Genomic DNA, 27138 nt, shown 5'->3' on the forward strand with positions numbered 1-27138 from the left:
CTATGCGATCTGTAATGGAACCAAAACATAAGCAACTTCTCACCATAACACCGTCTTCACTCTCTTAGTGATTGTCCTGTGCCGGACTGTGTGTTTTCGTGTTGGTTAAATATCTTTCCAAGGTTCTTGCAGCTTTTGATATTCTTGTAACTGTTTAAATAATTTGTGTGACACATTTGAATCGTCAAATCATTTTGTAGTTTTGAATCAGTCTCTGGATAATATATCTTTGCGGGATAACATATCTTTGCTGGATTCCAAAAAGAATAACAAAAAAATGATATAGAAGAGAGACAAAGCAGAGGCTTAGGTGTAATTCTACCACTATTGAACCAACGATTGGACCATGCCATGATTCAAATTCTGCCTTTCCTGTCTCTTTTGTAGATTAATAATGCTTAATTCTTTAAACTTTCCTGGTCACATTATGACTTTTTATTCTCAACATTACACATAATAAACACAAAATATTTTTCAAACTCCTATAAACTCTTTCTATCAGTAAAGAAACTTTACTGTCTTTTGAAACACTATCTCACACCTCTGGCCTTATTATTCATTTCTCAAATAACCCCTTAACACCTGTTACACATCCTATAGTTCCTTTTTAGCATTACACTATGTTGTATTAAAACAATGTTGTTTTTAATCAACCCAATCATCTGCAGTAAACATGCTATAGCTTTCTTTATCACCATCACGATCCCTCTTATTATCACATAAATTATTTTGGTCCCATGCCAAAACACAATGTACACTTCTCCATTAAACTTCATCCCACTATAGAAAGCTTGTGAATCTATTTCATGTTAATTACCCTTAGACTTGCATAACTCATGAAAATTTCCCCTTAATGAAAATTGGCAACAACACGTTATCATTAATAATACTAATTCACTAATTCACCATCCCATTATCCCCTATGGATGCTCGAGATGCTCTTTTTTTTTTTTCAATTCCTTTAAATGCAATGTAAAATGCGATGTAATCATAATTGTCTTACTCATCCACATTATATTCCTTATACTCCCCACTTTTGGGGGTGAGGAAGACAAGTATGCAGCTGTATCTAAGTTGTGGTGGATCCTGTGAATCGGGAAACACTCTGAGCTGGGCATCACTGTGCCACCAGAGGAAACCCTACCAGGATAGGTTCTTGGACAGGGGAATCGGGTGACGAGGGTCAGTGAAGCAAGTAAAAGGACTGATACGCTGAATAAACCATCTGCGGTGGTGCCTAGGCTATCTTCAGCCTCGGACCCATGTTGCTTCTTTAAGCTAGCCCAACGCAATCCCATTATATGGTGAGAGATTTACATCTATCACACGGTCACTTTAACTGGTCCAGATTCACCCATGCACTTTATGTATGTAGTATGTCAGTGAGTTTAGGTGTCCTAATAAACACATTTTTCATGGAACAAATCTTTAGTTACAATTTCCCTGTTGGTTCATATATCCCCTATTGAGTGAAGGGATATATCTTCAAATCTGAAATCCCTCCGTAAGCTACACTATTGCTATATTATATCTGAGTTGTATACTGTTATAGGTAAAATGTACACATCATATAAATCTACTGCTTAACCTCAGTATTAAACCTATATACTCAGTATTAAACATATATGTTCTTGCTTCTGCATAAGTGGATGGTTTGGCTCTGACTGTGTATCCATAATGTTTTATTTATGATAAAGTGTAATATTGTATTACCTTCTATAATTTCTTTGGTTATGAACTTGAATGTATGCATATAGCATTTCCAAAAAAAAAATTACTGTATCTAGAGATTTATCATCTGGTCATACATATCTATCTATCAATAAATGTATACCAAGGCTCAACCCTCTAAGGGTTTTAACTATCTTTGGCCTAGCGCCAAATAATGATCTAGGTAGTTAACTATGTCAGCACACCGTTGACTTTTGTCTTGCGACACCTTGTGGTCTTTTCTGTAAAAAAAAACATAACTGTTTAGTATCTGACACCAACACTTCAGTTAATTTATAGCACAAAGGTATATCATCCACATACTGGTTACATTTCTTTACTTATTTCAACATATCATTCAGACTGGCCAGTCCACACAAACTCTAAGTTTTTCATGCACACTCTTATTTGCTTCCAAGCAAACTTTTCTTGGATTGTGTCCATCCTATGGAATGTCTTGGCACATATACATATTCACTGAAAAATCACTTACAAACTTAACAACGCTCCTGCTCACATTTCTATCTGTATAACTATTCTATACAATCATATCCCCACACTTCCTGGCTACGGAACCTGGTTCATCACTGCATATTGTGCAGTCCACTAAGAACTTTTGCAATGTATTATATCGATGCCTATACAATGAGATGGATTTTAGCAAGCATATTTTTTTTTCTACCTCACGAACCCAGGGTAAGTGATATATAGATATGCTATGCATCCAACTTAATCTGTTCCTACTTTATTCTTCCTGGAATCTTTAGAAATACCCAGGGTAACTTTACATTAGGATTCTTCCAAATAACTTTGAAGAATGGTCTAAAAGTATGTTAATACTAGATTTACAGCATATACATTAAAGAATGCATATTCCTTTATCTTTCCCTATGATTTTAGCTGCTGCTTTGAAAACTCTTTTTCTCCGTCTAGTTTACCAGAGTTAGGGCGTTGTCTTCTTGACTGTCTGCCAGATGCAGATCTGTTAGCTTTAACGCGTATCTCTAGCCCATATCTGTTGCTGGGATTTTTATTTTTATTTTTTTTCTGATTACAGTTATGCTGTAGAAAGAAATTGGCAGCATTTTCTACAGGTTATCTGGTAAAGATATTAGCTTTTTATATTAAAACTAGAGTAGATAGTTTGTATAACAAACATTTCTAGAGTATTGCTTATGCAGAGGTTCCCAAACTGTGTGCCGTAGCTACCTGGGGTGCCTAGGACACTTGCAGGGGTGCCCTGAGTTGGTGGTCCAGGACCAATTCAAATTATCCAGTGCTGGTGGCTGCCAGTCATAAAATATGTGGCCAAACAGAAGCAAATCTCCCTCACCACACAACTGACTCTAAGGATGACATATAAATGCCATCTACTTAATGTAATATATCTATTTTTACATTTCTCAATAATACATTTTTTTTCCCTAGGGGTGTTGTGAAAAGAATTCTGATATTCTAGGGCCACATGATTAAAAAAAATTGAGAACCACTGACTTATGCTTATTATGATCCATCTTGTTAGATGAAAAAAATTAAAGCTCACTGAACACTTTTTTTTTTCTTTACTGCGTCATGGCTTACACTGCTGCTGGAAAGGAGGGGGCACGTTTCTGCGCTGTTAAAACTCTCCGTGTTCTCAGTGATTCACAGCATAGGAAACTGAAGTGTTTTTTTTCTTTTTTTTTTTTCTTTTTCTTTCTGCTGGCAGACCTTCTCACAATATATTGCATTAAAGAATATTTGCGTATTAAACAATACCATATGGAAACTTCACTTCATAGTTAGATAGTAACATTAGATAAACACATATTTTTAACTACAGATCTGCCAAAAGCCATTTGAACACGGACATCAACTTTTGTTTCCTCCGTTCACAAATATATATATATATATATATAAACCTTATTATTTCAAAACTTGTAACCATGCCAATCACAGACATAAGGTTTCCATTAGACCCAGATCTGAGAATATACTTACTGAACATTATGTTCCACACACAAAACCATAACACAAAAAAAATTTAAATAGTTTGCAAACTTCAATTTCTTGCAGATTTCAACAGTTTTGCCGATTTCAAAATACGCTTAGTATTGGTTGATCAGGCCAATATTATACAGCATGATTGAAATGCAAAACATAGACTGTACCCTTTGTCACAGTACTATACAAAATTTGTGCTTCTATGGAATATTTCTTCCATACATGATATGCACACTTAGGGTTAATCCTCCCTGCCCTTCCCATACGCTGGAAAAATTCGCAATCCCTGCAATTTTTCACACACGTGACACGTCTGTCACTGGGAAGCTGCAGTAGATCCTCTTATCACAACTACAATCACAAAGCAACATGCCTTGTTATGGTTAGCACAACACCTCTTATGGTTAAAACAACCAGCAGCTCTTAGCAGCTCAGTATTGCAATATATACTTACACTCAGTTACATATAATCCCTATAACCTCGGGTTGTTCACTCTATTTTTTTCTAATGTACCCTTCTTATACACGTGTAGCTGACTAACAAGGGGAGGTGATCTATGTGCTTTTTACTTTATTTGGCTCTTGGTCCAAAGCACTTATTCACGCAATCATTCATAGAGTGAAAAACACAGGTTCTTTGCTCAAATCTTTGAATTAATTTTGGTATTCTTATTTACATGCAACAGCATCTGTCAATCATAATTTCCGAGTTACTTGGTCCTACAACCGATTTGGACATAATATTGGTATTAATTTTACAAACAAGCAACAACAAACAGGTCCCTGAGTTATTTTACTAGTTTTTTTCAATCTCTCCACTCATACTTCTCATATTATAAAAAATACAATCACACAGACAGCTGGCAGGTATAGAAACAGCATGTACTGGAATACAGCACATACCATGGTATTCTATACTTACCAGTGCTGTAATGACTTGGGATGTCCCTTCCATCATCAGCTGCTGGCTGGCTGGCACACCCCTTTGAGAATTTGATGAAGAGATCGAGATCTATAGTTCCAACGATTGCGAGCCCCCATCTGTTGAATTCTCTTGGATTAACTAAATTAACCATCTTGTTGCTGTTTGGGTTGTTAGGTAAAATTAATGAATTGAAAATGGATTTATAAAAATCAATTATTATTTATTCAAAGGGCCACGCCCGTATACAGGGAAGAGGGACATCCTCTCGTCCTGTGTCAAATCATTTAACAACAACATACACGTATCAACAATGAGTTTTATATAATACAAAGTAACGCCCCTTTTGTATATCCCTCCCATATGATTTCATTCTTCTGGAATACAATGTTAGGAAATAGAGTTATGCAATATTGGGACAATTATCAAGAATACTAAAATGATACTCGTGATCGTCAACTGTGTCCATATTAGGAATTACATCTGGACTCTGAGCTTTTAGAAAGTGCGTATGTGGAATTAATACTCAGCCAACAAAGTTGTTTTTCTCTCAGGGTGTGTATAAAGTTCAAGATGAATTTGCTATATCATCTAGCTAGAATCAAAATGGATTCTGTTATGCTTTCATATTATACTAGTGAATATGAGAACCCTTTGCTCATTGGATGTATACATAATATACGTACTATCCCGTAGTGCACACACATAACTGTTAGGCCTTCAGCAGGTTGCCTCAGTCACAGTATTCGACAGGGTTCTGTAATCTTCATGTGTAAGCATCCAGCGATGGGAGGTGTAGAAGGAGGGTTCTGTAATCTTCATGTGTAAGCATCCAGCGGTGGGAGGTGTAGAAGGAGGGTTCTGTAATCTTCATGTGTAAGCATCCAGCGGTGGGAGGTGTAGAAGGAGGGTTCTGTAATCTTCATGTGTAAGCATCCAGCGATGGGAGGTGTAGAAGGAGGGTTCTGTAATCTTCATGTGTAAGCATCCAGCGGTGGGAGGTGTAGGAGGGTTCTGTAATCTTCATGTGTATGCATCCAGCGATGGGAGGTGTAGAAGGAGGGTTCTGTAATCTTCATGTGTAAGCATCCAGCGGTGGGAGGTGTAGGAGGGTTCTGTAAGCTTCATGTGTAAGCATCCAGCGATGGGAGGTGTAGAAGGAGGGTTCTGTAATCTTCATGTGTAGGCATCCAGCGGTGGGAGGTGTAGGAGGGTTCTGTAAGCTTCATGTGTATGCATCCAGTGATGGGAGGTGTAGGAGGAGGGTTCTGTAATCTTCATGTGTATGCATCCAGCGATGGGAGGTGTAGGAGGAGGGTTCTGTAATCTTCATGTGTAAGCATCCAGCGATGGGAGGTGTAGGAGGGTTCTGTAATCTTCATGTGTAAGCATCCAGCGGTGGGAGGTGTAGAAGGAGGGTTCTGTAATCTTCATGTGTAAGCATCCAGCGGTGGGAGGTGTAGGAGGAGGGTTCTGTAAGCTTCATGTGTAAGCATCCAGCGATGGGAGGTGTAGAAGGAGGGTTCTGTAATCTTCATGTGTAAGCATCCAGCGGTGGGAGGTGTAGGAGGGTTCTGTAATCTTCATGTGTATGCATCCAGCGATGGGAGGTGTAGAAGGAGGGTTCTGTAATCTTCATGTGTAAGCATCCAGCGATGGGAGGTGTAGGAGGAGGGTCCTGTAAGCTTCATGTGTATGCATCCAGCGATGGGAGGTGTAGAAGGAGGGTTCTGTAAGCTTCATGTGTATGCATCCAGCGGTGGGAGGTGTAGAAGGAGGGTTCTGTAAGCTTCATGTGTAAGCATCCAGCGGTGGGAGGTGTAGGAGGGTTCTGTAATCTTCATGTGTAAGCATCCAGCGGTGGGAGGTGTAGGAGGGTTCTGTAATCTTCATGTGTATGCATCCAGCGGTGGGAGGTGTAGGAGGAGGGTTCTGTAATTTTCATGTGTAAGCATCCAGCGGTGGGAGGTGTAGGAGGGTTCTGTAATCTTCATGTGTATGCATCCAGCGGTGGGAGGTGTAGGAGGAGGGTTCTGTAATTTTCATGTGTAAGCATCCAGCGATGGGAGGTGTAGGAGGGTTCTGTAAGCTTCATGTGTATGCATCCAGTGATGGGAGGTGTAGGAGGAGGGTTCTGTAATTTTCATGTGTATGCATCCAGTGATGGGAGGTGTAGGAGGAGGGTTCTGTAATTTTCATGTGTATGCATCCAGTGATGGGAGGTGTAGAAGGAGGGTTCTGTAATCTTCATGTGTATGCATCCAGCGGTGGGAGGTGTAGGAGGAGGGTTCTGTAATCTTCATGTGTAAGCATCCAGCGGTGGGAGGTGTAGGAGGGTTCTGTAAGCTTCATGTGTATGCATCCAGTGATGGGAGGTGTAGGAGGAGGGTTCTGTAATCTTCATGTGTATGCATCCAGCGGTGGGAGGTGTAGGAGGAGGGTTCTGTAATCTTCATGTGTAAGCATCCAGCGATGGGAGGTGTAGAAGGAGGGTTCTGTAATCTTCATGTGTAAGCATCCAGCGGTGGGAGGTGTAGGAGGGTTCTGTAATCTTCATGTGTATGCATCCAGCGGTGGGAGGTGTAGAAGGAGGGTTCTGTAATCTTCATGTGTAAGCATCCAGCGGTGGGAGGTGTAGGAGGAGGGTTCTGTAATCTTCATGTGTAAGCATCCAGCGGTGGGAGGTGTAGGAGGAGGGTTCTGTAATCTTCATGTGTAAGCATCCAGCGGTGGGAGGTGTAGGAGGAGGGTTCTGTAATCTTCATGTGTAAGCATCCAGCGATGGGAGGTGTAGGAGGAGGGTTCTGTAATCTTCATGTGTAAGCATCCAGCGATGGGAGGTGTAGGAGGAGGGTTCTGTAATCTTCATGTGTATGCATCCAGCGATGGGAGGTGTAGAAGGAGGGTTCTGTAATCTTCATGTGTAAGCATCCAGCGGTGGGAGGTGTAGGAGGAGGGTTCTGTAAGCTTCATGTGTATGCATCCAGCGATGGGAGGTGTAGAAGGAGGGTTCTGTAATCTTCATGTGTAAGCATCCAGCGGTGGGAGGTGTAGGAGGGTTCTGTAATCTTCATGTGTAAGCATCCAGCGATGGGAGGTGTAGGAGGAGGGTTCTGTAAGCTTCATGTGTAAGCATCCAGCGGTGGGAGGTGTAGGAGGGTTCTGTAATCTTCATGTGTAAGCATCCAGCGATGGGAGGTGTAGAAGGAGGGTTCTGTAATCTTCATGTGTAAGCATCCAGCGGTGGGAGGTGTAGAAGGAGGGTTCTGTAATCTTCATGTGTAAGCATCCAGCGGTGGGAGGTGTAGAAGGAGGGTTCTGTAAGCTTCATGTGTATGCATCCAGCGATGGGAGGTGTAGAAAGGAGGGTTCTGTAATCTTCATGTGTAAGCATCCAGCGGTGGGAGGTGTAGGAGGGTTCTGTAATCTTCATGTGTATGCATCCAGCGATGGGAGGTGTAGGAGGAGGGTTCTGTAAGCTTCATGTGTAAGCATCCAGCGGTGGGAGGTGTAGAAGGAGGGTTCTGTAATCTTCATGTGTAAGCATCCAGCGATGGGAGGTGTAGGAGGAGGGTTCTGTAAGCTTCATGTGTAAGCATCCAGCGGTGGGAGGTGTAGGAGGGTTCTGTAATCTTCATGTGTAAGCATCCAGCGATGGGAGGTGTAGGAGGAGGGTTCTGTAAGCTTCATGTGTAAGCATCCAGCGGTGGGAGGTGTAGGAGGGTTCTGTAATCTTCATGTGTAAGCATCCAGCGATGGGAGGTGTAGAAGGAGGGTTCTGTAATCTTCATGTGTAAGCATCCAGCGGTGGGAGGTGTAGAAGGAGGGTTCTGTAATCTTCATGTGTAAGCATCCAGCGGTGGGAGGTGTAGAAGGAGGGTTCTGTAAGCTTCATGTGTATGCATCCAGCGATGGGAGGTGTAGAAAGGAGGGTTCTGTAAGCTTCATGTGTAAGCATCCAGCGATGGGAGGTGTAGGAGGAGGGTTCTGTAATCTTCATGTGTAAGCATCCAGCGGTGGGAGGTGTAGAAGGAGGGTTCTGTAATCTTCATGTGTAAGCATCCAGTGATGGGAGGTGTAGAAGGAGGGTTCTGTAATCTTCATGTGTAAGCATCCAGCGGTGGGAGGTGTAGGAGGAGGGTTCTGTAATCTTCATGTGTAAGCATCCAGCGATGGGAGGTGTAGGAGGAGGGTTCTGTAATCTTCATGTGTATGCATCCAGCGATGGGAGGTGTAGAAGGAGGGTTCTGTAAGCTTCATGTGTATGCATCCAGCGATGGGAGGTGTAGAAAGGAGGGTTCTGTAAGCTTCATGTGTAAGCATCCAGCGATGGGAGGTGTAGAAGGAGGGTTCTGTAAGCTTCATGTGTATGCATCCAGCGATGGGAGGTGTAGGAGGAGGGTTCTGTAATCTTCATGTGTATGCATCCAGTGATGGGAGGTGTAGAAGGAGGGTTCTGTAATCTTCATGTGTAAGCATCCAGCGGTGGGAGGTGTAGGAGGAGGGTTCTGTAATCTTCATGTGTATGCATCCAGCGGTGGGAGGTGTAGGAGGGTTCTGTAAGCTTCATGTGTATGCATCCAGCGATGGGAGGTGTAGAAGGAGGGTTCTGTAAGGTTCATGTGTATGCATCCAGCGGTGGGAGGTGTAGGAGGGTTCTGTAAGGTTCATGTGTATTCTTCCAGCGGTGGGAGGTGTAGGAGGGTTCTGTAAGGTTCATGTGTATGCATCCAGCGGTGGGAGGTGTAGAAGGAGGGTTCTGTAATCTTCATGTGTATGCATCCAGCGGTGGGAGGTGTAGAAGGAGGGTTCTGTAAGCTTCATGTGTAAGCATCCAGCGATGGGAGGTGTAGAAGGAGGGTTCTGTAATCTTCATGTGTATGCATCCAGCGGTGGGAGGTGTAGAAGGAGGGTTCTGTAATCTTCATGTGTAAGCATCCAGCGATGGGAGGTGTAGAAGGAGGGTTCTGTAATCTTCATGTGTATGCATCCAGCGGTGGGAGGTGTAGAAGGAGGGTTCTGTAAGCTTCATGTGTAAGCATCCAGCGATGGGAGGTGTAGAAGGAGGGTTCTGTAATCTTCATGTGTATGCATCCAGCGATGGGAGGTGTAGAAGGAGGGTTCTGTAATCTTCATGTGTAAGCATCCAGCGATGGGAGGTGTAGAAGGAGGGTTCTGTAATCTTCATGTGTATGCATCCAGCGGTGGGAGGTGTAGGAGGAGGGTTCTGTAATCTTCATGTGTAAGCATCCAGCGATGGGAGGTGTAGGAGGAGGGTTCTGTAAGCTTCATGTGTATGCATCCAGCGATGGGAGGTGTAGAAGGAGGGTTCTGTAAGCTTCATGTGTATTCTTCCAGCGGTGGGAGGTGTAGGAGGGTTCTGTAAGGTTCATGTGTATTCTTCCAGCGTTGGGAGGTGTAGGAGGAGGGTTCTGTACTTTCTTTAGTGCATTGTGGGGTACTGTGCCACGGCTCTTAATGCTCTTGTTCTGTCTTCTCTTTGATGTTTCCTTCCTCTCTCCTCTTGTGTTGGTTACATGATAATAACTGAAGGCAATGCGGCATGGATATAGGTTAGAGGATCTATGGACCACCACAATATACCAGCGTCCCAGTGTTCCCCAGTGGGCTCAAACAGAAGGAGTTAATGATAAAATTCCTCTTACTGTTATATTGCTGTGGCCACCATTATCTATGATGACTAGAGATGTCAGACCCTGAGAGGTAGAAGGATATGACTTTAGTACTTCTATTAGGATTGTAGTATGATCTTCTGGTACAGGAAAGCGTCCACGTACTGACCCTGCATTGTGTATTTGGGGTGGTGGTTATACTGATGACGTGCACCCGGGAGATGGGCCAGTAGGGGGGGGGACAGAAGGTGTTAGTGTTGTGGTTGGAAATGTTTCTCCTTCTCCCTCTCTGACATCACTAGTCACCTGACTTGTACATTATATGGGTGTCATCACCACTCATCTGTTATAAAACTTCTCTTCCTGAAGCTGCTTTATGGAGGAATGTGCAGACACAATGGGTAACGTGTGACAACTGCAGTGGTGTCTGTATTGTTATCAGTATTGTTCATATAACGCACCCATATTACACACGAGAATCATGGTCACTCACACCAGTCCCACGCGGGGCCTAACACTCACACGTACACTCACACTAGTGATCATTGTACTCCGTAGACTACCAGTATGTTTATAAAGTGTGGGAAGAATCCGGAGAATCCGTAGGAAACCCACGCAAACACATACAAAATACAAACTCTACACAGATATGTGACACCAATGCTGACCATTGTTTCCTTCCATACTCACTCTACTCTCTCTTCTATTGTTACTCCTCCACACCCACTACTTTCCTCTCTCCTCTATCATTACTCCTCCATACTCACTATACTCTCTTCTATTGTTACCCTTCCATACGCTCTACTTTCCTCTCTTACCTATCATTACTCCATACTCACTATACTCTTCTATTGTTACCCTTCCATACGCTCTACTTTCCTCTCTTACCTATTATTACCCCTCCATACTCACTACCTTCCTCTCTTTGTCATTACTCCTCCATACTCACTATACTCTATCTTCTATTGTTACTCCTCCACACCCACTACTTTACTCTCTTATCTATCATTACTTCATAATCACTATACTCTATTCTATTGTTACCCTTCCAGGGTGGTCATTCCGAGTTGTTCGCTCGTTGCCGATTTTCGCTATGCTGCGATTTGTTGCTTACTGCGCATGGTACGCAGAGCGCATGCGCCAAGTTATTTAACACAAAACTTAGTAGATTTGCTGGTGTTCGAGCGACGCATTTCAGTCGCATTGCTGATCGGTGAATGATTGACAGGAAAGGGGCGTTTCTGGGTGGTAACTGAGCGTTTTCCGGGAGTGTGCTAAAAAACGCAGGCGTGTCAGGGAAAAACGGAGGAGTGGCTGGAGAAACGGAGGAGTGGCTGGATAAACGGAGGAGTGGCTGGCCGAACGCAGGGCGTGTTTGTGACGTCAAACCAGGAACGGAACTGACTGAACTGATCGCTATCTGTGAGTAGGTCTGGAGCTACTCAGAAACTGCAGGGAATTATTTAGTAGCAGTTCTGCTAATCTTTCGTTCGCACTTCTGCTAAGCTAAAATACACTCCCAGAGGGCGGCGGCCTAGCGTGTGCAATGCTGCTAAAAGCAGCTAGCGAGCCAACAACTCGGAATGAGGGCCCATACGCTCTACTTTCCTCTCTTACCGATCATTACCCCTCCATGCTCACTACCTTCCTCTCTCCTCTTGTTACTCCTCCGTAGTCATTAATTTTTTCTCTTCAGTCGTTACTCTTCCATACTCACTAAACTTTCCTCTCTTCTCTCTTGGTATTCCTTCATACTCACTACTGTCCTCTCTTCTCTGTCGCTACTCTTCCATACACGCTATACTTCCCTGCCTCTTCTGTTTTTTATTCTCCATACTTCTCAATCGTTACTCCTCCATACTCAATTCTTTCCTCTCTTCTCTGTCGCTACTCTTCCATATACGCTATACTTCCCTGCCTCTTCTGTTTTTTATTCTCCATACTTCTCAATCGTTACTCCTCCATACTCAATTCTTTCCTCTTTCTTCTGTCCTTACTCCTCCATACTCACTGCCTTCCTCTCTCCTCTTGTTACTTCTCCATACTCATAAATTTTCTCTCTTCAGTCTTTACTCCTCCATGCTCATTAATATTCTCTCTTCAGTCATTAACCCTCCATACTCACTATACTTTCCTGTCTGCTATTGTTACCCTTTCATACCCTTTACTTTCCTCTCTTACCCATCGTTATTCCCTCCACGCTATACTTCCCTGTCTTATCTGTTTTTTCTTCTCTATACTTCTCAATCATTACTCCTCCATACTCACTGCTTTCCTTGTACTTCTGTCCTTACTACTTCATACTCTCTATTTTCCTTACTCCTCTGTCATTACTCTTCCATACTCGCCAATTGCCACTCTCCTCTGACATTGCTGCTCCATACTGATTACTTTTTTCTCTTCTCAGTCGTTACCTCTCCATGGGGGTAATTCCGAGTTGATCGCAGCAGGAATTTTGTTAGCAGTTGGGCAAAACCATGTGCACTGCAGGTGGGGCAGATGTAACATGTGCAGAGAGAGTTAGATTTGGGTGGGGTGTGTTCAAATTGAAATCTAAATTGCAGTGTAAAAATAAAGCAGCCAGTATTTACCCTGCACAGAAACAAAATAACCCATCCAAATCTAACTCTCTCTGCACATGTTACATCTGCCCCCCTCCCTGCAGTGCACATGATTTTGCCCAACTGCTAAAAAATTTCCTGCTGCGATCAACTTGGAATTACCCCCCATACTCACTAAACTTTCCTCTCTCTTCTGTTGTTACTCCTCCATGCTCGATGCTTTACTCTTTTCTCTATCACTACTCCTCCATTTTCGCTACTTTCCTCTCTCTATTGCTACTTTTCCATACTCACTGTATTTTCCTCTTTTCTGTTTCTCCTCCATACTCACTATTGTCCTCTCTTCTCAGTAGTTACTCCTCCATACTCGACACTCTACTCTCTTATCTGTCAGTACTTCTCCATACTCAACAGTTTCCTCTCTCCTCTGTTGTTACTCCCCCATACTCATTACTTTTCTCTCTTCAGTCATTACTCCTCCATAGTCACTAAACCTTTCACTCTTTTCTGTCGTTACTCCTCCATACTCGCAATACTTTCTTTTCTCTCCTGTATCATTACTGCTCCATATACACTACTGTCCTCTCTCCTCTGTATCGTTACTCCTCCATAGACACTGCTTCCCTCTCCCTTGTATCGTTACTCCTCATAGACACTACTGTCCTCTCTCCTCTGTATCATTACTCCTCCATAGACACTACTGTCCTCTCTCCTCTGTATCGTTACTCCTCCATAGACACTACTGTCCTCTCTCCTCTGTATCGTTACTCCTCCATAGACACTACTGTCCTCTCTCCTCTGTATCGTTACTCCTCCATAGACACTACTGTCCTCTCTCCTCTGTATCGTTACTCCTCCATAGACACTACTGTCCTCTCTCCTCTGTATCGTTACTCCTCCATAGACACTACTGTCCTCTCTCCTCTGTATCGTTACTCCTCCATAGACACTACTGTCCTCTCTCCTCTGTATCGGTGCTCCTCCATAGACACTACTGTCCTCTCTCCTCTGTATCGTTACTCCTCCATAGACACTACTGTCCTCTCTCCTCTGTATCATTACTCCTCCATAGACTCTACATACCCCTCTCCTTTGTATTGTTACTCCTCCATAGACACTACTGCCCTCTCCTTTGTATCGTTACTCCTCCATAGACACTACTGTCCTCTCTCCTCTGTATCGTTACTCCTCCATAGACACTACAGTCCTCTCTCCTTTGTATCGTTACTCCTCCATAGACACTACTGTCCTCTCTCCTCTGTATCATTACTCCTCCATAGACACTACTTTCCTCTCCTCTGTATCGTTACTCTTCCATAGACACTACTGTCCTCTCTCCTCTGTATCGTTACTCCTCCATAGACACTACAGTCCTCTCTCCTCTGTATCGGTGCTCCTCCATAGACACTACTGTCCTCTCTCCTCTGTATCGTTACTCCTCCATAAACACTACTTTCCTCTGTATCGTTACTCCTCCATAGACACTACTGTCCTCTCTCCTCTGTATCGTTACTCCTCCATAGACACTACTGTCCTCTCTCCTCTGTATCGTTACTCCTCCATAAACACTACTTTCCTCTGTATCATTACTCCTCCATAGACACTACTTCTTTCTCCTTTGTATCGTTACTCCTCCATAGACACTACTGTCCTCTCTCCTCTGTATCGTTACTCCTCCATAGACACTACTGTCCTCTCTCCTCTGTATCATTACTCCTCCATAGACACTACTGTCCTCTCTCCTCTGTATCATTACTCCTCCATAGACACTACTGTCCTCTCTCCTCTGTATCGTTACTCCTCCATAGACACTACTGTCCTCTCTCCTCTGTATCGTTACTCCTCCATAAACACTACTGTCCTCTCTCCTCTGTATCGTTACTCCTCCATAGACACTACTGTCCTCTCTCCTCTGTATCGTTACTCCTCCATAGACACTACTATCCTCTCCTCTGTATCGGTGTTCCTCCATAAACACTACTTTCCTCTCTCCTCTGTATCGTTACGCCTCCATAGACACTACTGTCCTCTCTCCTCTGTATCGTTACTCCTCCATAGACACTACTGTCCTCTCTCTCCTCTGTATCGTTACTCCTCCATAGACACTACTGTCCTCTCTCCTCTGTATCGTTACTCCTCCATAGACACTACTGTCCTCTCTCCTCTGTATCGTTACTCCTCCATAGACGCTACTTTCCTCTCTCCTTTGTTACTCCTCCTTACTCACTACTGTCCTCTCTCCACTATCATTGCTCCTTAGATACTACTTTCATCTCCTCTCTGTAATTACTCCTCCATACTCTCTTCTAACATTTCTCTATGATACCTCCATTGTTTTTCCGCTTACCATTTTCCTCTGGTGATAATTCTCCATACTCACAGCTCCATAGACGCTACTTTCCTCTCCTCTGTATCGTTACTCCTCGATAGACTCTACATACCCCTCTCCTTTGTATTGTTACTCCTCCATAGATGCTACTTTCATTTCTCCTCTGTATCGTTACTCCTCCATAGACACTACTATCCTCTCTCCTCTGTATCGTTACTCCTCCATATACACTACTTTCCTCTCTCCTCTGTATCATTACTCCTCCATAGACACTGCTTCCCTCTCCTTTGTATCGTTACTCCTACATAGACTCTACATACCCCTCTCATTTGTATTGTTACTCCTCCATAGACACTACTGTCCTCTCTCCTCTGTATCGTTACGCCTCTATAGACACTACTGTCCTCTCTCCTCTGTATCGTTACTCCTCCATAGACACTACTTTCCTCTGTCCTCTGTATCGTTACTCCTCCATAGACACTACTGTCCTCTCTCCTCTGTATCGTTACTCCTCCATATACACTACTTTCCTCTGTATCGTTACTCCTCCATAGACACTACTGTCCTCTCTCCTCTGTATCGTTACTCCTCCATATACACTACTTTCCTCTCTCCTCTGTATCATTACTCCTCCATAGACACTACTGTCCTCTCTCCTCTGTATCATTACTCTTCCATAGACACTACTGTCCTGTCTCCTCTGTATCGTTACTCCTCCATAAACACTACTTTCCTCTCTCCTCTGTATCATTACTCCTCCATAGACACTACTGTCCTCTCTCCTTTGTATCGTTACTCCTCCATAGACACTACTGTCCTCTCTCCTCTGTATCATTACTCTTCCATAGACACTACTGTCCTCTCTCCTCTGTATCGTTACTCCTCCATAAACACTACTTTCCTCTCTCCTCTGTATCGTTACTCCTCCATAGACAATACTGTCCTTTCTCCTCTGTATCGGTGCTCCTCCATAGACACTACTGTCCTCTCTCCTCTGTATCGTTACGCCTCCATAGACACTACTTCCCTCTCCTTTGTATCGTTACTCTTCCATAGACACTACTGTCCTCTCTCCTCTGTATCGTTACTCCTCCATAGACACTACTGTCCTCTCTCCTCTGTATCGTTACTCCTCCATAGACACTACTTCCCTCTCTCCTCTGTATCGTTACTCCTCCATAGACACTACTGTCCTCTCTCCTCTGTATCATTACTCCTCCATAGACACTACTGTCCTTTCTCCTCTGTATCGGTACGCCTCCATAGACACTACTTCCCTCTCCTTTGTATCGTTACTCTTCCATAGACACTACTGTCCTCTCTCCTCTGTATCGTTACTCCTCCATAGACACTACTGTCCTCTCCCTTGTATCGTTACTCCTCCATAGACACTACTGTCCTCTCTCCTCTGTATCGTTACTCCTCCATAGACACTACTGTCCTCTCTCCTCTGTATCGTTACTCCTCCATAGACACTACTTCCCTCTCTCCTCTGTATCGTTACTCCTCCATAGACACTACTGTCCTCTCTCCTCTGTATCGTTACTCCTCCATAGACACTACTGTCCTCTCTCCTCTGTATCGTTACTCCTCCATAGACAATACTGCCCTCTCCTCCTTTGTATCGTTACTCCTCCATAGACACTACTATCCTCTCTCCTCTGTATCGTTACTCCTCCATAGACACTACTTCCCTCTCTCCTCTGTATCGTTACTCCTCCATAGACACTACTGTCCTCTCTCCTCTGTATCGTTACTCCTCCATAGACACTACTGTCCTCTCTCCTCTGTATCGTTACTCCTCCATAAACACTACTTTCCTCTCTCCTCTGTATCGTTACTCCTCCATAGACATTACTGTCCTCTCTCCTCTGTATCGTTACTCCTCCATAGACACTACTGTCCTCTCTCCTCTGTATCGTTACTCCTCCATAAACACTACTTTCCTCTCTCCCTTGTATCGTTACTCCTCCATAGACACTACTATCCTCTCTCCTCTGTATCGTTACGCCTCCATAGACACTACTGTCCTCTCTCCTCTGTATCGTTACTCCTCCATAGACACTACTGTCCTCTCTCCTCTGTATCGTTACTCCTCCATAGACACTACTGTCCTCTCTCCTCTGTATCGTTACTCCTCCATAGACACTACTGTCCTCTCTCCTCTGTATCGTTACTCCTCCATAGACACTACTGTCCTCTCTCCTCTGTATCGTTACTCCTCCATAGACACTACTGTCCTCTCTCCTCTGTATCGTTACGCCTCCATAGACACTACTGTCCTCTCTCCTCTGTATCGTTACTCCTCCATAGACACTACTGTCCTCTCTCCTCTGTATCGTTACTCCTCCATAGACACTACTGTCCTCTCTCCTCTGTATCGTTACTCCTCCATAGACAGTACTGTCCTCTCTCCTCTGTATCGTTACTCCTCCATAGACACTACTGTCCTCTCTCCTCTGTATCGTTACTCCTCCATAGACACTACTGTCCTCTCTCCTCTGTATCGTTACTCCTCCATAGACACTACTGTCCTCTCTCCTCTGTATCGTTACGCCTCCATAGACACTACTGTCCTCTCTCCTCTGTATCGTTACTCCTCCATAGACACTACTGTCCTCTCTCCTCTGTATCGTTACTCCTCCATAGACACTACTGTCCTCTCTCCTCTGTATCGTTACTCCTCCATAGACACTACTGTCCTCTCCTTTGTATCGTTACTCCTCCATAGACACTACTGTCCTCTCTCCTCTGTATCATTACTCCTCCATAGACACTACTGTCCTCTCTCCTCTGTGTCGTTACTCCTCCATAAACACTACTTTCCTCTCTCCTCTGTATCGTTACTCCTCCATAGACACTACTGTCCTCTCTCCTCTGTATCATTACTCCTCCATAGACACTACTGTCCTCTCTCCTCTGTATCGTTACTCCTCCATAGACACTACTGTCCTCTCTCCTCTGTATCGTTACTCCTCCATAGACACTACTGTCCTCTCTCCTCTGTATTGTTACTCCTCCATAGACACTACTGTCCTCTCTCCTCTGTATCGGTGCTCCTCCATAGACACTACTGTCCTCTCTCCTCTGTGTCGTTACTCCTCCATAGACACTACTTTCCTCTCTCCTCTGTATCGTTACTCCTCCATAGACACTACTGTCCTCTCTCCTCTGTATCATTACTCCTCCATAGACACTACTGTCCTCTCTCCTCTGTATCGTTACTCCTCCATAGACACTACTTTCCTCTCCTCTGTATTGTTACTCCTCCATAGACACTACTTCCCTCTCCTTTGTATCGTTACTCCTCCATAGACACTACTGTCCTCTCTCCTCTGTATCGTTACTCCTCCATAGACACTACTGTCCTCTCTCCTCTGTATCGTTACTCCTCCATAGACACTACTGTCCTCTCTCCTCTGTATTGTTACTCCTCCATAGACACTACTGTCCTCTCTCCTCTGTATCGTTACTCCTCCATAGACACTACTGTCCTCTCTCCTCTGTATTGTTACTCCTCCATAGACACTACTGTCCTCTCTCCTCTGTATCGGTGCTCCTCCATAGACACTACTGTCCTCTCTCCTCTGTATTGTTACTCCTCCATAGACACTACTGTCCTCTCTCCTCTGTATCGTTACACCTCCATAGACACTACTGTCCTCTCTCCTCTGTATCGTTACTCCTCCATAGACACTACTGTCCTCTCTCCTCTGTATCATTACTCCTCCATAGACACTACTGTCCTCTCTCCTCTGTATCGTTACTCCTCCATAGACACTACTGTCCTCTCTCCTCTGTATCGTTACTCCTCCATAGACGCTACTGTCCTCTCTCCTCTGTATCGTTACTCCTCCATAGACACTACTTTCCTCTCTCCTCTGTATCGTTACTCCTCCATAGACACTACTGTCCTCTCTCCTTTGTATCGTTACTCCTCCATAGACACTACTGTCCTCTCTCCTCTGTATCGTTTCTCCTCTGTATCGTTACTCCTCCATAGACACTACTGTCCTTTCTCCTCTGTATCGGTACGCCTCCATAGACACTACTTCCCTCTCCTTTGTATCGTTACTCCTCCATAGACACTACTGTCCTCTCTCCTTTGTATCGTTACTCCTCCATAGACACTACTGTCCTCTCTCCTCTGTATCGTTACTCCTCCATAGACACTACTTCCCTCTCCTCTGTATCGTTACACCTCCATAGACACTACTGTCCTTTCTCCTCTGTATCGGTACGCCTCCATAGACACTACTTCCCTCTCCTTTGTATCGTTACTCCTCCATAGACACTACTGTCCTCTCTCCTCTGTATCGGTGTTCCTCCATAGACACTACTGTCCTTTCTCCTCTGTATCGTTACTCCTCCATAGACACTACTGTCCTCTCTCCTCTGTATCATTACTCCTCCATAGACACTACTGTCCTCTCTCCTCTGTATCGTTACTCCTCCATAGACACTACTGTCCTCTCTCCTCTGTATAGTTACTCCTCCATAAACACTACTTTCCTCTCTCCCTTGTATCGTTACTCCTCCATAGACACTACTATCCTCTCTCCTCTGTATCGTTACGCCTCCATATACACTACTGTCCTTTCTCCTCTGTATCATTACTCCTCCATAGACACTGCTTCCCTCTCCTTTGTATCGTTACTCCTCCATAGACTCTACATACCCCTCTCGTTTGTATTGTTACTCCTCCATAGACACTACTGTCCTCTCTCCTCTGTATCGTTACTCCTCCGTAGACACTACTGTCCTCTCTCCTCTGTATCGTTACTCCTCCATAGACGCTACTGTCCTCTCTCCTTTGTTACTCCTCCTTACTCACTACTGTCCTCTCTCCACTATCATTGCTCCTTAGATACTACTTTCATCTCCTCTCTGTAATTACTCCTCCATACTCTCTTCTAACATTTCTCTATGATACCTCCATTGTTTTTCCTTTTCTGCTTACCATTTTCCTCTGGTGATAATTCTCCATACTCACAGCTCCATAGACACTACTTTCCTCTCCTCTGTATCGTTACTCCTCGATAGACTCTACATACCCCTCTCCTTTGTATTGTTACTCCTCCATAGACACTACTATCCTCTCTCCTCTGTATCGTTACTCCTCCATATACACTACTGTCCTTTCTCCTCTGTATCATTACTCCTCCATAGACACTGCTTCCCTCTCCTTTGTATCGTTACTCCTCCATAGACTCTACATACCCCTCTCGTTTGTATTGTTACTCCTCCATAGACACTACTGTTCTCTCTCCTCTGTATCGTTACGCCTCCATAGACACTACTGTCCTCTCTCCTCTGTATCGTTACTCCTCCATAGACACTACTGTCCTCTCCCTTGTATCGTTACTCCTCCATAGACACTACTGTCCTCTCTCCTCTGTATCATTACTCCTCCATAGACACTACTTCCCTCTCCCTTGTATCGTTACTCCTCCATAGACACTACTGTCCTCTCTCCTCTGTATCGGTGTTCCTCCATAGACACTACTGTCCTTTCTCCTCTGTATCGTTACTCCTCCATAGACACTACTGTCCTCTCTCCTCTGTATCATTACTCCTCCATAGACACTACTGTCCTCTCTCCTCTGTATCATTACTCCTCCATAGACACTACTGTCCTCTCTCCTCTGTATCGTTACTCCTCCATAGACACTACTGTCCTCTCTCCTCTGTATCGTTACTCCTCCATAGACACTACTGTCCTCTCTCCTCTGTATCGTTACTCCTCCATATACACTACTGTCCTCTCTCCTCTGTATCGTTACTCCTCCATAGACACTACTGTCCTCTCTCCTCTGTATCGTTACTCCTCCATAGACACTACTGTCCTCTCTCCTCTGTATCATTACTCCTCCATAGACACTACTGTCCTCTCTCCTCTGTATCATTACTCCTCCATAGACACTACTGTCCTCTCTCCTCTGTATCGTTTCTCCTCTGTATCGTTACTCCTCCATAGACACTACTGTCCTTTCTCCTCTGTATCGGTACGCCTCCATAGACACTACTTCCCTCTCCTTTGTATCGTTACTCCTCCATAGACACTACTGTCCTCTCTCCTTTGTATCGTTACTCCTCCATAGACACTACTGTCCTCTCTCCTCTGTATCGTTACTCCTCCATAGACACTACTTCCCTCTCCTCTGTATCGTTACACCTCCATAGACACTACTGTCCTTTCTCCTCTGTATCGGTACGCCTCCATAGACACTACTTCCCTCTCCTTTGTATCGTTACTCCTCCATAGACACTACTGTCCTCTCTCCTCTGTATCGGTGCTCCTCCATATACACTACTTTCCTCTCTCCTCTGTATCGTTACTCCTCCATAGACACTACTGTCCTCTCTCCTCTGTATCGTTACTCCTCCATAGACACTACTGTCCTCTCTCCTCTGTATCATTACTCCTCCATAGACACTACTTTCCTCTCTCCTCTGTATCGTTACTCCTCCATATACACTACTGTCCTCTCTCCTCTGTATCGTTACTCCTCCATAGACACTACAGTCCTCTCTCCTCTGTATCATTACTCCTCCATAGATACTACTGTCCTCTCTCCTCTGTATCGTTACTCCTCCATAGACACTACTGTCCTCTCTCCTCTGTATCGTTACTCCTCCATAAACACTACTTTCCTCTGTATCGTTACTCCTCCATAGACACTACTATCCTCTCTCCTCTGTATCATTACTCCTCCATAGACACTACTGTCCTTTCTCCTCTGTATCATTACTCCTCCATAGACACTACTGTCCTCTCTCCTCTGTATCGTTACTCCTCCATAGACACTACTGTCCTCTCTCCTCTGTATCGTTACTCCTCCATAGACACTACTGTCCTCTCTCCTCTGTATCATTACTCCTCCATAGATACTACTGTCCTCTCTCCTCTGTATCGGTGCTCCTCCATAGACACTACTGTCCTCTCTCCTCTGTATCATTACTCCTCCATATACACTACTGTCCTCTCTCCTCTGTATCGGTGCTCCTCCATAGACACTACTGTCCTCTCTCCTCTGTATCATTACTCCTCCATAGATACTACTGTCCTCTCTCCTCTGTGTCGTTACTCCTCCATAGACACTACTTTCCTCTCTCCTCTGTATCATTACTCCTCCATAGACACTACTTTCCTCTGTATCGTTACTCCTCCATAGACACTACTGTCCTCTCTCCTCTGTATCATTACTCCTCCATAGATACTACTGTCCTCTCTCCTCTGTGTCGTTACTCCTCCATAGACACTACTTTCCTCTCTCCTCTGTATCATTACTCCTCCATAGACACTACTTTCCTCTGTATCGTTACTCCTCCATAGACACTACTGTCCTCTCTCCTCTGTATCGTTACTCCTCCATAAACACTACTTTCCTCTGTATCGTTACTCCTCCATAGACACTACTGTCCTCTCTCCTCTGTATCGTTACTCCTCCATAGACACTACTGTCCTCTCTCCTCTGTATCATTACTCCTCCATAGACACTACTGTCCTCTCTCCTCTGTGTCGTTACTCCTCCATAGACACTACTGTCCTCTCTCCTCTGTATCGTTACTCCTCCATAGACACTACTGTCCTCTCTCCTCTGTATCGTTACTCCTCCATAGACACTACTGTCCTCTCTCCTCTGTATCATTACTCCTCCATACACTACTTTCCTCTCTCCTCTGTATCGTTACTCCTCCATATACACTACTGTCCTCTCTCCTCTGTATCGTTACTCCTCCATAGACACTACAGTCCTCTCTCCTCTGTATCGGTGCTCCTCCATAGACACTACTGTCCTCTCTCCTCTGTATCATTACTCCTCCATAGACACTACTGTCCTCTCTCCTCTGTATCGTTACTCCTCCATAAACACTACTTTCCTCTGTATCGTTACTCCTCCATAGACACTACTGTCCTCTCTCCTCTGTATCGTTACTCCTCCATAGACACTACTGTCCTTTCTCCTCTGTATCATTACTCCTCCATAGACACTACTGTCCTCTCTCCTCTGTATCGTTACTCCTCCATAGACACTACTGTCCTCTCTCCTCTGTATCGTTACTCCTCCATAAACACTACTTTCCTCTGTATCGTTACTCCTCCATAGACACTACTATCCTCTCTCCTCTGTATCATTACTCCTCCATAGACACTACTGTCCTTTCTCCTCTGTATCATTACTCCTCCATAGACACTACTGTCCTCTCTCCTCTGTATCGTTACTCCTCCATAGACACTACTGTCCTCTCTCCTCTGTATCGTTACTCCTCCATAGACACTACTGTCCTCTCTCCTCTGTATCATTACTCCTCCATAGATACTACTGTCCTCTCTCCTCTGTATCGGTGCTCCTCCATAGACACTACTGTCCTCTCTCCTCTGTATCATTACTCCTCCATAGATACTACTGTCCTCTCTCCTCTGTGTCGTTACTCCTCCATAGACACTACTTTCCTCTCTCCTCTGTATCATTACTCCTCCATAGACACTACTTTCCTCTCTCCTCTGTATCGTTACTCCTCCATAGACACTACTATCCTCTCTCCTCTGTATCATTACTCCTCCATAGACACTACTGTCCTTTCTCCTCTGTATCATTACTCCTCCATAGACACTACTGTCCTCTCTCCTCTGTATCGTTACTCCTCCATAGACACTACTGTCCTCTCTCCTCTGTATCGTTACTCCTCCATAGACACTACTGTCCTCTCTCCTCTGTATCATTACTCCTCCATAGACACTACTGTCCTCTCTCCTCTGTGTCGTTACTCCTCCATAGACACTACTGTCCTCTCTCCTCTGTATCGTTACTCCTCCATAAACACTACTTTCCTCTGTATCGTTACTCCTCCATAGACACTACTGTCCTCTCTCCTCTGTATCGTTACTCCTCCATAGACACTACTATCCTCTCTCCTCTGTATCATTACTCCTCCATAGACACTACTGTCCTTTCTCCTCTGTATCATTACTCCTCCATAGACACTACTGTCCTCTCTCCTCTGTGTCGTTACTCCTCCATAAACACTACTTTCCTCTGTCCTCTGTGTCGTTACTCCTCCATAGACACTACTGTCCTCTCTCCTCTGTATCGTTACTCCTCCTTAGACACTACTGTCCTCTCTCCTCTGTATTGTTACTCCTCCATAGACACTACTGTCCTCTCTCCTCTGTATCGTTACTCCTCCATAAACACTACTTTCCTCTCTCCTCTGTATCGTTACTCCTCCATAGACACTACTGTCCTCTCTCCTTTGTATCGTTACTCCTCCATAGACACTACTGTCCTCTCTTCTCTGTATCATTACTCCTCAATAGACACTACTTTCCTCTCCTCTGTATTGTTACTCCTCCATAGACACTACTGTCCTCTCTCCTCTGTATCGTTACTCCTCCATATACACTACTATCCTCTCTCCTCTGTATCATTACTCCTCCATAGATGCTACTTTCCTCTCCTCTCTGTAATTACTCCTCCATACTCTCTTCTAACATGTCTCTATGATATCATATCTCTGTATTTTCATCAATGTATTCTTCTCCCGTGTGACGTTTTGATCAGCCTAACATGACTATTCTCTTCTCTAACACATTTCTCTGCCTGCTCCTCTCACTGCTGCCACCCCACACCCTGTCTATGTAGCTCTGCTGTCTCTTCCCCCAACCATTCTAATTATTGTCTCCCATGATTCATCTGATTTGTCTGTCACAAACTCAGCAGTTTCTACGGTCTCCTTCTGTCTTGTTTCTCAGACTGGCAGATGCCGGCACAGAACAGCCGGGATACCCTGAGGCAGTGACGTGAAATTTCCTGGTACAAATTTATCTGCAGGATATTCCAAGATACACAAATCAGTCATTTTGGCAACTGGACAAGGAGAAACCACGTCCATCGGACAGATTCCACCCGCTCCACTGGTACATGGTCCATTGGACAGATTCAACACGCTCCACTGATACATGGCCCACCAGAGAGATTCCTCAAGCTCCACTGATACATGGCCCATCGGACAGATTCCTCACACTCCAGTGATACAAGGCCCATCAGACAGATTCCTCACCCTCCAGTGATACAAGGCCCATCGGAAAGATTCCTCAAGCTATTCTGGTTCATGGTCAATCAGACAGATTCCACCATTTCCACTGATACGTGGTCCATCGGACAGATTCCACACGCTCAATTGATACATGGTTCATTGGACAGATTCTACATGCTTCACTGATGCAAGGTCCATGGGACAGATTCCACACGCACATGGTTCATTGGACAGATTCCACATGCTCTGCTGATACATGGTCCATCGGACATATTCCACAAGCCCCACTGATGCATGGTCCATCAGACAGACTCTACAAGCTCCACTGATACCTGGTCCATCAGACAGACTCTACAAGCTCCACTGATACATGGACCACCAGACAGACTCTACAAGCTCCACTGATACATGGACCACCAGACAGACTCTACAAGCTCCACTGATACATGGTCCATCAGACAGACTCTACAAGCTCCACTGATACATGGTCCATCAGACAGACTCTACAAGCTCCACTGATACATGGTCCATCAGACAGACTCTACAAGCTCCACTGATACATGGTCCATCAGACAGACTCTACAAGCTCCACTGATACATGGTCCATCAGACAGATTCTACAAGCTCCACTGATACATGGTCCATCAAACAGACTCTACAAGCTCCACTGATACATGGTCCATCAGACAGACTCTACAAGCTCCACTGATACATGGTCCATCAGACAGACTCTACAAGCTCCACTGATACATGGTCCATCAGACAGACTCTACAAGCTCCACTGATACATGGTCCATCAGACAGATTCCTCAAGCTTCACTGGTACATGGCCCATCGGACAGATTCCTCACACTCCAGTGATACAAGGCCCATCAGACAGATTCCTCACCCTCCAGTGATACAAGGCCCATCGGAAAGATTCCTCAAGCTATTCTGGTTCATGGTCAATCAGACAGATTCCACCATTTCCACTGATACGTGGTCCATCGGACAGATTCCACACGCTCAATTGATACATGGTTCATTGGACAGATTCTACATGCTTCACTGATGCAAGGTCCATGGGACAGATTCCACACACACATGGTTCATTGGACAGATTCCACATGCTCTGCTGATACATGGTCCATCGGACATATTCCACAAGCCCCACTGATGCATGGTCCATCAGACAGACTCTACAAGCTCCACTGATACATGGTCCATCAGACAGACTCTACAAGCTCCACTGATACATGGTCCATCAGACAGACTCTACAAGCTCCACTGATACATGGTCCATCAGACAGACTCTACAAGCTCTAATGATGCAAGGCCCATTGGACAGATTCCATAGGTTGCACTAATACAAGGTCCATTGGACAATTATAAATAGCTAGTGATACAACATTTAGCTCCTGACGTAGTGTGGTGCTATTGTCCTTTTTACAAAGTTTTGTAATCTAGACAACAACTGTTCAAAGTGCCATTTTTTTAGGACTAGAATAACCAGGTTTTGGGACACACTTTTTTTTTTTTTTACTGTGAGCCGGGGCTGAAGGTCTGGACATGTCCTATCCAGGTGATATAAGCCAATTCCAGCTCAGGACACAAGTTACGCTCCCCTCCTCTTAGTGGGGTGGATCCTGCGTCACACTCTTCTTTGCTAGAATAAAGGTATAGCCTGCGATAGAGGAGGGTCACCACGGCAGGGAATAGCTGACACTAAGGGGCGAATGTAATGGGGTCTGAGATTTGTTTTGTGCAGTACAAAGTAACACATATTGGGCCTAATTCAGAGTTGATCGCAGCAGCAAATTTGTTAGCAGTTGGCCAAAACCATGTGCACTGCAGCGGGGGGGCAGATGTAACGTGCACTGCAGGGGGGGGGGGGGGGGGGGGCAGATGTAACGTGCACTGCAGGGGGGGGGGGCAGATGTAACATGTGCACTGCAGGGAGGCAGATGTAACTTGTGCACT

At 44.6% G+C, this 27138-nt stretch overlaps 1 protein-coding gene across 2 annotated transcripts in view; it reads left to right on the forward strand.

Moving 5' to 3' along the window:
- Positions 1-26568, forward strand: part of LOC134908793 (low density lipoprotein receptor adapter protein 1-A-like) — a 110427-nt gene extending 83859 nt beyond the window's left edge. The window contains exons 9-10 of one of the 2 annotated variants that reach the window (XM_063914912.1): positions 10618-10649; positions 24896-26568. In XM_063914912.1, the coding sequence (XP_063770982.1) occupies positions 10618-10649; positions 24896-24942 (79 nt within the window). In that variant the 3' untranslated portion in view covers positions 24943-26568. The remainder of the gene's footprint in view (positions 1-10617; positions 10650-24895) is intronic. The other variant, XM_063914914.1, reaches the window with a different exon arrangement.
- Positions 26569-27138: the final 570 nt, after the last annotated feature.

Source organism: Pseudophryne corroboree, chromosome 4, assembly GCF_028390025.1.
Source record: "Pseudophryne corroboree isolate aPseCor3 chromosome 4, aPseCor3.hap2, whole genome shotgun sequence".
Lineage (NCBI taxonomy): Eukaryota > Metazoa > Chordata > Amphibia > Anura > Myobatrachidae > Pseudophryne > Pseudophryne corroboree.